Consider the following 12,603-nt stretch of genomic DNA (forward strand, 5'->3'; position numbering starts at 1 on the left):
TCGGTTTTATTACTTGTGTTTTAATTTCTGTTCTTAAATTTCAAAACATGACAAATCACACTTTACTATTTATATTTTAACTGTAATTTCTGCTTACAATAAATGTTTTGGTTATATTTTGAAACGTACAATAGTAGGATACCCCCCCACCTCCACCACCAAGGGAGAGACTAATAAAATGCTAAGAATTAAAGATATTGAAAATAAATTCATCATTAATCCCATGGTGTAGGGTAGGGAGAATTTAGAAGAAAAAATATGGAAGCTGTAAGTTTCCCTTCATTGAAATTCAAACAATCAGTGGTAGAGAAGCTGTGAAGTTCTTCTTTCAGCTCCAATGTATAAAGAGCTTGGAAGTCATTACTCCCATGACAAACTGAAAATAAGCTACTATTCTTGGACCTATTAGAGAATTAGGGTCCAGAGTAAGCCCTGAAATCTGGAGAGAAAGGTTAAAATACAGAATCTCAACTAAGATCAGCCTACCTAGAGCAGAAGACATAGCCATAAAGCGATTGGAGTACTTAAACAATTTGGACAGACCCTTGAAGGCTTAGTTTGGACTAAGTAGCATGAGAGTGAGAAACTCCTGGGGGCTACAGTCATAAAGAGACCTCCACACTTTCATGGGTTTTACCTCCATGAATTCCACTAGGTTCTCATGGTGAAGACCAGGGACAAATCCCCTCATGTTCTGGCAGAGGTAGGGGAAAGTAATCCTTTTGAAATATGTCCAGATCATGAAAAAGAACTTCTTCCCAAGGGAAACAACTTTACCTGGGGAAAGGCTAATTAGCTAAATCCAGGTCTGGCCTCCCTGTCTTCCCTAAAGAAAGAGAGGGAGAGAGAAAGAGAGAGAAAAGGTAAGAAACATATATGAAGGTTACAACACAGGGACACAGGCCCACTAAAAGACTGAGATTTAATTCAGAACATTATAGAACATTTTCCCTTCCTTCATCAACAAGACTTCAGAATAAGAGTAGATTGTAGCTAAAAGAGCCCTACGACAGAGATTCAATTTAAGGGGTTCTTAGAGACACCCAAAGACAAAAAGGTAGACAAAAATAAGGACACTGGAGTGATTTGATGTTGGGGTCCAGGAGTGAATGGTCAAGAAAGAATTCTTGAGACATTCTCAGTGCAAAAAAGGTGGTTTTGTTAAAGTTGGGGATAGGACCTGTGAGCATAAAGAGCTGTACTGGGATTGTGAGGACCTATTGATTATATATTTTTAAGGGGGGTGGGGGAGTGGGCAAAGATAGAGGAAGTTTCCAAAGGATTTTCATGTTGAAGAAGACTTACAGGATCCTGGAGATCTGGCTATTGTCAAGCTAAGGTTGCTTCTTGCCTTTAGCAAAGTGTTAACATTAAGACTGTCGGGAGTTCCTGGAGGAATGTCATACTCTGCTGAGGCCAACATAGGCATGTGAGCCCTCTGTGGCCGGAATTGTTTGTGTGCTGTGGCGCACGCAGGGTAAGGTCGGGAACGCCCAGGCCTGAGAGGGGGAAAAGTCTCCCTCGCCTTGTTGTGTGCCTATGCCTCAGGCATCCGGTCAGCTGAGAAATGGCTCATGATGTTTTGAGTGATCTTGGGCACATTGTTCCTTGTGACGCCCACCGAGGAGAGTGGCTTCGTGTGCGGGGATGTGATGATCAGATAACATCCTGCTTCAAATGTATATGCGGGGTGTTGTCTGATCTCAGCATTCCTGCATAGGGTTTGATTTTATGTAGTTTCGGGGAAGGGGTCATAAGGTACCTTTGCATAAGAACTGATCAGAGAATGAGATTTACTTAAGATATGTAATTATTCCGGTGCAACCGAATTTGATTTTGTCCTCTCTTGCGTAAAGAAGTATCGGGATATCTTAATGCTTACATTGTTAATCAGTAACAATATATTTTGATTGTAAAGAGCATAAAAGATGTCAAGAAATAAACGGCAGTATGCAGTTGCAAGTGCTGCCTTTGCTCTGCATCCCCTGTGTCCCGGTGATTTCGCGACCCTTACCCAGGGACCCCAACGCACTAGACGTTGACAATTGGCGCCCGAACAGGGACCCTGAAGGACGTTCAGGAAGGGTGAATAATTTAATACAATACAGGGTCATGGGACAAGAAACCTCTACTCCTTATGTTCGAATGCTGAAGCATTCACTTGCTGTCTATGGCATTACTGTCGCTTCTACTGATATTGAGATGTGTTTGAAAGTGGTTCGAGACTGGAATCCTTGGTTTCCCGAGGAGGGCTCCCTGGAGGTGGATAATTGGCGGCGGGTCCGCCATAATGTAGAAAAGGCCATGAGGCAGGGGGAAAAGATTCCTGTACGATTTTGGTCCATCTGGTCGATTATATTTACAGTGTTAAGAGCAATGGAGGATGATCGCACGGTTGAGAATTTTCAGAAGGAAGTGGCTCCTTCGATACAGGACCTTCCCCTTGATACAGATGAGAAAAAGGCAATAGAAAAGGATGCCTTTAAGCTTGCACTGCCTCGCGAACCTAATGAGTGCGATAGCGATGAATCGAAACTGAAAGTAACGTCGGATCCCGAGACCGAGCACTTATGGAAGGTTTTTCAGCGGGTCATGACCATGGCGGGGGAATCTAAGAAAAGGCCTTCCGCTCCGCCTTTGCCGCCCGCGCTAGCCTTTTCTCCCAAAAATCCTTTTCTTTCTGCTGCTTTAGCTGAGCTTGATGCGTTAAAGGATAATGACGATGAGAGTGAGGATGACAGACCTATCTTTGCCTTTCCGGTTATTAGGCCTCCCCCGGTCCAGGGAGTAGCACAAGCACCATATTATGAAGGTATTTCAATAGATGATATTGGTCGCTTGAAAAAGGCAGTGACTCTATATGGACCGCAATCACATTATGTCAAAGAGCTACTTCTAGGTATAGCTCAACATTATAATAATTTTGCTCCAGAAGATTGGAGAGTCCTTTGTAGAGCTCTCTTAAAGGAGCCTGAATATCTGCAATGGCAGATGTGGTTCTCCGAGCTCTGTATGGATCAGGCTCGTCAGAACGCTTTAAGTAACAATCCTCGGGTCCAGGCTATAACTTATCAAATGTTGGCGGGAATAGGTCAATATTCTGATATTGCTGCTCAAGTTATTACCCCTGAAGAAATCCATGATCAATTACGGGAAATTAGTTTAGAAGCTTGGGATCGTATTCACCCAAAAGGAGAACATTATGGATCTTGGACTAAGGTTATTCAAAAGACTAACGAGCCTTATGTCGAGTTCTTATCACGATTAAAATTAACCTTGGAGAGAACTGTCATAGGGGAAGAAGCTAGACAGCAGCTGTTAAAACTGCTGGCATATGAAAATGCTAATGAGGATTATAAGAGAATTATATTGCCTATTAAAGATACAGGAGATATTAATGCTTTCATGAAGGCCTGTAAGGATGTTACATCAGAGAGTAGAAAGATGCAGCTGTTTGCTGAAACAATGGCCACTACCTGGCATTCCTTGCAATCTAAGCAACTCGAGAACATGAAATGTTTTGGTTGCGGTCAATTAGGGCATTTGAAAAGGAACTGTAAAGAAAAGAAACCTGACAAAGGGCGCGGACCTGGAATTTGTCCACGATGTAAGAAGGGAAAACATTGGGCTCGAGAATGTCGCACTAAATTAAATACAAGTTTTGCAGAAAAGCCGCAGGGAAACTCGATTTCGGGCCCTACCCCGGGCCCAGGACAAATGAACAGGGGAAACCAACCATATTCTCCCTTAGCCCAGCTACCCAACACAGTGCCGCAGTGGACATACCAGCCATAAGGCCATTTACTTTAAAAGGAGGGGATAGACCTCAGAAAATTCCTACTGGAATTTATGGACCCTTACCAATTGGCACTTTTGCTCTATTAACAGGTCGCTCTTGTTTGACATCAAAAGGAGTGACTGTTCACTTAGGTATAATTGATGCTGATTACAGAGGAGAAATTCAAATTCTTATGTCTTCCCTAGTTGATGTGTCCTTTGAAGCAGGAGAACGAATTGCCCAGTTATTGTTATTACCCTATCTCCCCATAGGTCAGACTACCACTGTCAGGCATGGAGGGTTTGGCAGTACGGATCAAAAATGTGTTTTTTGGGCTACACAAATAACTCGTATGCAGCCCTTGATGACAGTTAAATTGAATACGAAAGATATTACTGTCTTGTTGGATACAGGGTCAGATATCACTATTATCAAAACTGTTGATTGGCCTGAAAATATCCCCTATAATGAGATTCCTTGTCAGATAAAAGTAGTTGGCAAGGCACCTGTCCGAAGTATTGGCTTAGCCACTCAATTTGTAACATTTACCTCCCAGGATGGGCAACTGGCCGTGTTAAAACCATATATTTTAGATGTTCCTTTAAATATTTTAGGCCATGATGTTTTAGAACAGTGGGGAGCTCACCTGGAATTTTGATTATAGATGGAACCTATTAAAATATTATGGAAATCCGAAGATCCCTTGTGGATTGAACAATGGCCATTAACTAAGGAAAAATTGGCTGCTGCACACCAATTGGTAAGAGAGCAATTACAAAAACAACATATTGAACATTCCACTTCTCCGTGGAACTCTCCAATTTTTGTCATAAAGAAAACTTCAGGTAAATGGCGTTTACTTACAGATTTACGTGGAGTTAATAACTCCATGTTCCCCATGGGGGTTCTCCAGCCTGGGGTACCTTCACCGGCTGCCTTGCCGAGGGATTGACATACAATGGTAATTGATCTACAGGATTGTTTTTTCACTATCCCTGTACATAAAGATGATAGGAAGCGTTTTGCCTTTTCACTTCCTTCTATAAATAGGCAGGGACCTCACCAAAGGTTTCAATGGAAGGTTTTGCCTCAAGGCATGATGAATTCCCCTACGATATGTCAACTTTATGTTGACGCTGCCTTGCGTCCCATGCGTCAAAGGTGGCCTCAGGTGTATATAGCTCATTATATGGATGATATTTTGTTTGCTAGCCCCCATCAAAATGAGTTAGAAGAAATCTTAAAATTATTGCCAGAGTATTTTATTCCTTTTGGATTGGTAATTGCTCCAGAAAAAATTCAAAAAGGAAGTATTATAAATTATTTAGGATATGTGATAGAAAGAAATACTGTTAGACCACAAAAAATAGCTATACGAAGGGATAATTTGAAGACTTTGAATGATTTTCAAAAATTATTAGGAGATATTAATTGGTTACGGCCATCTTTAGGTATCCCTACTTATCAATTACATAATTTATTTGATACATTACAAGGAAATTCTGATATTCATAGTCCCCGACAGCTTACTGCGGAAGCAGAAAAGGAATTACAATTTGTGGAAGAAAAAATTAAATCCGCTTTTCTTACTCGCATTGATCCTTCTTTACCCTTGACAATGTATATTTTAAATACATGGCAATATCCCACAGCTATTATTGGACAAAAAGAGTTGCCTGCTGAATGGATTTATACTAGACATCATTTTTCAAAAAATATCACTCCTTATGGTATTCAGATTGCATATTTGATAGAACAGGCTCGAGATAGAGCTATAATTATGACCGGATGTGATATTATGGATATAATTATTCCTCTTTCTAAAGATCAATTTTCATTTTTGTTACGGAATATAGAGGAATTACAGATTGCCCTTGCAGGGTATGTGGGACAAATTAATTACCATTTTCCTAAAGGAAAATTATGGGATTGTTTTCGTAAACAAGAATTTATTATTCAGGATATAATTAGTGAACAACCTTTGGTTAATGCACCCACTGTGTTTACAGATGGGTCAAAAACTAAAAGTGCATATTGGACAACTAAAAGGTATTGGGTTCAAAATACAGATTTTAATTCAGTCCAACAAAATGAATTATTTGCCATCGCCCAAGTATTAAAAGATTTTCCCTCGGCTGTGAATATTCTTGCTGATTCAGCATATGCTGTTGGGGTCGTTAAAAATGTATATACTGCCGTGGTATGTTCTAATAAGTCCAACCTACTTAGTTTATTTTTACTCTTACAAACTTTGTTAAGAAATCGTAATACTCGTATTTATGTAACTCATATTCGCTCTCATACTAATCTTCCTGGTTCCTTGGCTTATGGCAATGCTCAGGTAGACGCTTTGGTGTCATTTGCATCTGCAGACGAGGAACATAATTTATTGCATACCAATGCTGGTAGATTACATGTTCAATATAAAATTCCTTATCGTCAAGCAAAACAAATTATAAAACAGTGTCCTATTTGCAGACCTTTACACTTACGTGCTGTAAAAGCTGGGGTTAATCCTCAAGGAACTTATGCCAACGAACTTTGGCAAATGGATGTTACTCATGTGGCACAATTTGGTCGCTTATCTTATGTACATGTTGTAATAGATACTTATTCTCAATTTATATGGGCCACAGCACAAATGGGTGAAACTACACAACATGTTATTACTCATTTATTAGAAACGTTTGCTGTGATGGGTTTACCTTCCAGTATCAAGACAGATAATGGGCCAGCATATAAAAGTAAAAAATTTCAAGCTTTCTGTTTGCAATATGGTATAATGCATAAAACAGGCATTGAATATAATCCCCAAGGACAGGCCATTGTGGAGCGTGCACACAATACTTTAAAATTGCAAATTAAAAAATTAAAAAGGAGGAAAACAGATCATATATTATCATTTACTCAATCTAATGCACGTTCCATTTTGTCACAAGTATTGTTTACATTGAATTTCTTGAATCTTCCGCAGGGAGATATTCTCTCGAGAGCAGAAAAACAGTTCATAGAGGGAGAGACGGCTCCTCTTCCCTTGAATGAACATATATGGTTTAAGCCCGCTGCGGATGCAGAATGGCAGCCAGGAGTGTTGCTTTATAGAGGGAAAGGTTATGCTTATGTTTCCACAGAAGATGGACAAACCTGTTCCTGGCTCCCGGCAAGGTGGATCCGGTCACGAACTAATTCGGACGGCTGTCAGGCGACGCATGAAGGCCCCGAGAGTGCATGAATCGTTGTTACAAGCTGATGAATCTCTCCTGCAAGCTATGGCTCACTTACATTTGGATAGGCGTCATCATTGGCGGCCTCCGCCTCTTGCTTTACCCACTTGGGGGCATATTAAAAAGCTTGCTGGGGAGGGACAGAAAATCTTGAAGCAAACAAGGAAGCCTTGTACACCTGAGCATTTGTTCTTGGCCATGTGCGCTTTGCTTACTATGTCATCCCCTCCTATTGAGGCGACTAATGTAAGTTATTGGGCTTATATACCTAACCCACCTATGATGGAACCTGCACCTTGGGGAAGTGCAAATATTCCCATTTATACCTCCCCGATGATACTTTCGCCTCCTTGGAAGAATCTGACTTATCTTAATCAGGATGACGGTACCTTTTTTAATTTCCTGCATAGAGGGGATGGTCCATATATTTGCTTGGGTCCCTCGCCATGTGTAAATATGAATTGGCAGAATTGGATTTTACCTGGACCAATGGTTAATTCCTCTCGCACTCAATTACAGAGGCTTGAAGCATGGTCTCTTAATATGACCTGGGGAAATGTCACCTTTGATGAATTTCCCTCGTTCCCTGCTTGTCCTGATTTTACTTATATTGGAATGGCTTATAAGCCATTTAAATGGCAGGAATGTGTTGGTAGGTTTGCAAAATATTATAAGGATCTGCTTATGTGGGGACCATATGGTCAATTTTTACAAAATTGTTCAGAGTGGGATGTCTTGCGCTGTAATTTATCCTTGTCTTATAGGATGCCCCCACGGAACCGATGGAATGAATCTGTAGTAAATCATCGATTGATGGCTTGGGGAGATGGCGGCATCGCAGACCCTCGCATATCACATCAAAAATTTCCAGATCATATTCAAACACACTTATGGAAAGTTGCAGCTGCGCTTAAGACTGTCAGACTTTATAATGGAACCTTTTCCGGCACAGCAAAGACTGCATCGGCTTATAATTTCACCATTTTTAAAGAAATTAATGTAACCGCATGTGTACCTTTACCATATCTAATTTTGATAGGAAATTTTAGTTTTAATGATGGAATTAGCTGTATTAAATGTCGATTGTATTCTTGTATTAATAGTTCTATAGAATTTAAACCAGGATATTCTCTTATGATTTTGCAACAACGCTCTCATATTTGGCTTCCGGTAAATTTAGAACGTCTATGGGCTCAAAATCCAGTGGATGCTCTGGTATTGGAATTTTTCAGGAAAGTTTTAAAACGAACTAAACGATTGATTGGTATTGTTGTAGCGGTCATTCTAAGTTTAATTACGGTAACCACATTAGCCACTGTTTCTGGAATTGCGTTACATACATCTTTGCAAACTAAACATTTTGTAGAAAATTGGCACCGTGATTCACGGGATCTTTGGCTTTCCCAAACTATGATTGATACTCGTTTGCAAACGCAGATAGATGTTCTTAGACAAACTGTTAGTTGGTTAGGGAAGAAGGTTTTAACAATTGAAAGACAAATTTGGTTGCGTTGTGATTGGAATTCCACATCCTTTTGTATTACTAATTTAAGATATAATGAATCTCAACATGATTGGAGTATTATCCAGAAATATTTAGAGGGCAATTCATCGGTGACAGATATGATTAATAATTTGCATACTAATATTCAGGAGATATTTGGAAAACCCTTTGAGAATGAGGATGCTGCTACATTGGCTCAGTCGTTTTTGAAGCAATTTGAAGGACTAGACCCGAAGGGAATTATTCAGAGCTTAGGGCATACCGCTGGAGGAATCGGAATTTCATTAATTTTTGTTATATGCTGTTTTCTGTGCATGTATGTATGTTTTGTTCGACCTTCCCGGAAGTCTATTGCCACCCTTTGGTGGGCGTTTCTTTCTAAACAAAAGAAAAAAGAAGGAATTAAGGCCAACATAGGCATGTGAGCCCTCTGTGGCCGGAATTGTTTGTGTGCTGTGGCGCACGCAGGGTAAGGTCGGGAACGCCCAGGCCTGAGAGGGGGAAAAGTCTCCCTCGCCTTGTTGTGTGCCTATGCCTCAGGCATCCGGTCAGCTGAGAAATGGCTCATGATGTTTTGAGTGATCTTGGGCACATTGTTCCTTGTGACGCCCACCGAGGAGAGTGGCTTCGTGTGCGGGGATGTGATGATCAGATAACATCCTGCTTCAAATGTATATGCGGGGTGTTGTCTGATCTCAGCATTCCTGCATAGGGTTTGATTTTATGTAGTTTCGGGGAAGGGGTCATAAGGTACCTTTGCATAAGAACTGATCAGAGAATGAGATTTACTTAAGATATGTAATTATTCCGGTGCAACCGAATTTGATTTTGTCCTCTCTTGCGTAAAGAAGTATCGAGATATCTTAATGCTTACATTGTTAATCAATAACAATATATTTTGATTGTAAAGAGCATAAAAGATGTCAAGAAATAAACGGCAGTATGCAGTTGCAAGTGCTGCCTTTGCTCTGCATCCCCTGTGTCCCGGTGATTTCGCGACCCTTACCCAGGGACCCCAACGCACTAGACGTTGACACTCTGCCAGTTTCAAGTATTTGTCAAGGGGCTGCAAGTTGTAAGGAAATTTAATTTTATTGATATTTCCTTTTGTCTTTGTTCTCCACATCATCACCGCCCCCCCCTCCCCGCCGCCGAACAGTTTTGCCCCTTAAATCTTTAAGGTGGTTGACAGTGGAAGGTCTTATCTTCTGTAACTTCTTCCTGTTGAATAGGGGTGTAGAGAGGTCCCTACCTATGGGTCACCATCGGTCAGTTGGGAAACATATATATATGTATATATATAACTATATATACTAACTTGTATAACTATATATATATACACACACACACACACACACACACACATATATCTTATATAACTATAACATATATAAATATATATACCAAAGGCAGAGGCAGCCAAATCCAAGGTAAACAACATATATGAACCTCCTTGAGTAGAAAGGATCATCTGTTGGATTGAAGTTATGGAAGTGAAGGACTCTTCATAGGTAGAGAGACATGGGAGAAAACAGCCAAACATAATTAGAATAACAAGAAAAAAGAGAAGCCCAAATAAGAGTCCTTTGATAGTTAACAAAAATCTCCTTCCAGTCCAGGAGTTTAACCAATCATTAAAGGAGAGAGAGGGATCATTTAAAGTGCCAATTTGAGTATTCATGCCTTCCAGTAACCCTGTCACTTTTTTGTGGTAATCTGGAGTACATACATAACACTTTTTAATTTATTTTTTGTTTTTTAAATTTATTTGTCAGAGAGAGCACAAGCAGGGGGAGTGGCAGGCAGAGGGAGAAGCAGGCCCCCTGCTGAGCAAGGAGCCCAATGCTGGACTTGATCCCAGGACCCTGGGATCATGACCTGAGCCGAAGGCAGATGCTTAACTGACTGAGCCACCCAGGCATCCCTATATAACACTTTTTTAATAAAGCATAGGTTTCTCCTTGAGCCACAATCAGGATATCAAGGACCATTCGGTTTTGGAGAGCCACCGTTTGAATTTGTGGGTGACTGCATATTGCTGGTTAAAGGTGGCCATTGTATGCTTGGCTAACATCTCTATTTGCAATTTTACATCAATAGAAGCAACTCCTGGGATAAATATGGCTAAGGGATAAAACCACCAAGAAGCCCTCTTTGTTTGATGTCTAGCCTTAAAAATATCTTAATTATGAGGAATCACTGGCAAGTGGGGGAAAAAAACAACTGTCATCTTCATTATCAATAGGAGACTCTTTTAAGTCAGATCTGCATTTAGAATAAACAACATCAACAACTTCTGAACAGTTATGTTCTATAGAAGTATGATGGTCAGGTCCAGGCATAAGGGCAGTTTTAGTTTGCAGTGACTTTATGTCGAGAGAATGGAAGAAGATTGGAAATCTTAATTTGGAGAGCAATAGCTAGATATTTGAGGAAACCCAGAAGAATTCAGGAAATAGTATTAAAATTTAATATCTACCAAGATGTTACTGAAACATTTTCTCTCTATAATCACCCTCATTTTTAATCAGAAATAGCCAAACCAAGACTAATTCATTTGTAAAGCAAGTCCAGTTTTAATAAACTTGACCTAATTATTTAAATAAGCTCAGGAAAAACAGTGATTGAACATATAGATCTTTTAAAATCTGCTTTGCTGGAACTTTTTATAAAGAATCTCTAGACTGAACTTTCAGTAGCCTCTCTAGGCCAGAAGCCAAGCCAAATACTTGCCCTCAGACAAGCCAGTAATACCTCAGTGAATTCCTCTTTTTTTGGTCACCAAAATATCCTGAGCTTCCTGCACCTGCCAGGAAGTGACATTCTTTAGTCACCTGGTAAGGCTGCTGGGAACTCTGTAAGCAAAGTATCAGGCCAACATTTCTAAGGGGCTTTTTGGCTCCATAAAATCAACCTTAGTTCCTTAAAACTGTCTGGTCATATCTGAGTCTATACATGCTTCTTAAATATGACATTCCAGTCAAAGCCTTGGTAAAATAACCAATGCTTCCAATGATATCCTGTTACAAGAACAAATTCGTATAGAACTTATGCTAATGATTGTAATTACCATGAAAGAAAGAACACTCATTGAGACTTTTCTGAATTTCAGAGAGTTCAGGTTGGAGAGAAAAGTTAAATGCTTCAGTTTATTCACAAACACTTTATTGCATTTCTGTAAGTCATAGATTTCTTAAGAGAAAGTTCCCTTCATCTGAAGAGCAAACGTTAGAGAACCAGCAATATTTCAAACAAGAGTCACAAAATTATAATCATCTTCCTCAATTTATTTAGTCCCATGTTATTAATTCTTATTCAGTTTCAATGCAGCCTTTTTAGTTAGTTCTAGAAATTCTTATCCATTTTAGTTTTATGATCTTAAAGATATCAATACCTGTATTTGTCAAAAGCCCTTTTCATGAATCTCCTTGAAGATGAAACACATTTCACAAGAGAATAAGAACAATAACTATAAATGATAAAAGACTCAAAAATGGACATTGTTAAAGATCTGATGAGATTTCATTATAATATAGCTGACAAGGAAATCCAGTTATTTCTGTGACACGTAACACTTCAATAATCACAATTTCAAGTGATGGCCTTATACCAAAACATATTAAAACTTTTAGGAATTGCATATAACCTCTAGAATATACCATTTACCCAAACAGCATAACCTAAGGCTTATCATTTGTTTAACAATGCTTGTGGAGTAACTTTACATACCAAATAAAAAGGCCTAATTAGAGACTTCATTTACAATTCAAATTTCAGAGAAGTTTGTTAAAAGCCTCAGAAAATTTTAAAGCACACTCCTAAATAAGATTACAGATAATCAAGGACCTGATAAAGACAAAACATAAAAACTTTTTTGTGGGCAGATAAAAGAAAGAGAAAATAAAAACTTTACATTTTCTTATCAAGAGCAGATCAAGGATCCAAGAAAACTTTGAGGCAAAGCAGAATTTCAATCTTAAAGCAGTATACTTTTAAAATCCATTCATTTCAACTTTAGTCCATCCTGAGGGCATATAAAATTCCTTTCCAAAGATTTCCCTTCTTTTCATCAGTCTTAATTATATTTAGCAGAATTT

At 39.3% G+C, this 12,603-nt stretch overlaps 1 protein-coding gene across 2 annotated transcripts; it reads left to right on the forward strand.

Moving 5' to 3' along the window:
* The first annotated feature begins 1,736 nt into the window (after positions 1-1,736).
* On the forward strand, positions 1,737-9,060 carry LOC144379069 (endogenous retrovirus group K member 13-1 Env polyprotein-like). Of its 2 annotated transcripts, none has more exons than XM_078055070.1 (2): positions 1,737-2,085; positions 6,910-9,060. In XM_078055070.1, exons 1-2 carry the CDS (start codon positions 1,951-1,953, stop codon positions 8,929-8,931), a joined length of 2,157 nt encoding a protein of 718 aa, XP_077911196.1. In that variant the 5' UTR covers positions 1,737-1,950; the 3' UTR covers positions 8,932-9,060. The 2 variants fall into 2 exon arrangements, with proteins under 2 accessions (XP_077911196.1, XP_077911197.1); XM_078055071.1 differs by having other exon boundaries at positions 1,948-2,085; positions 6,753-9,059.
* Positions 9,061-12,603: the final 3,543 nt, after the last annotated feature.

This window comes from Halichoerus grypus, chromosome 9 (genome assembly GCF_964656455.1).
Source record: "Halichoerus grypus chromosome 9, mHalGry1.hap1.1, whole genome shotgun sequence".
NCBI classification, from domain to species: Eukaryota; Metazoa; Chordata; class Mammalia; order Carnivora; family Phocidae; genus Halichoerus; species Halichoerus grypus.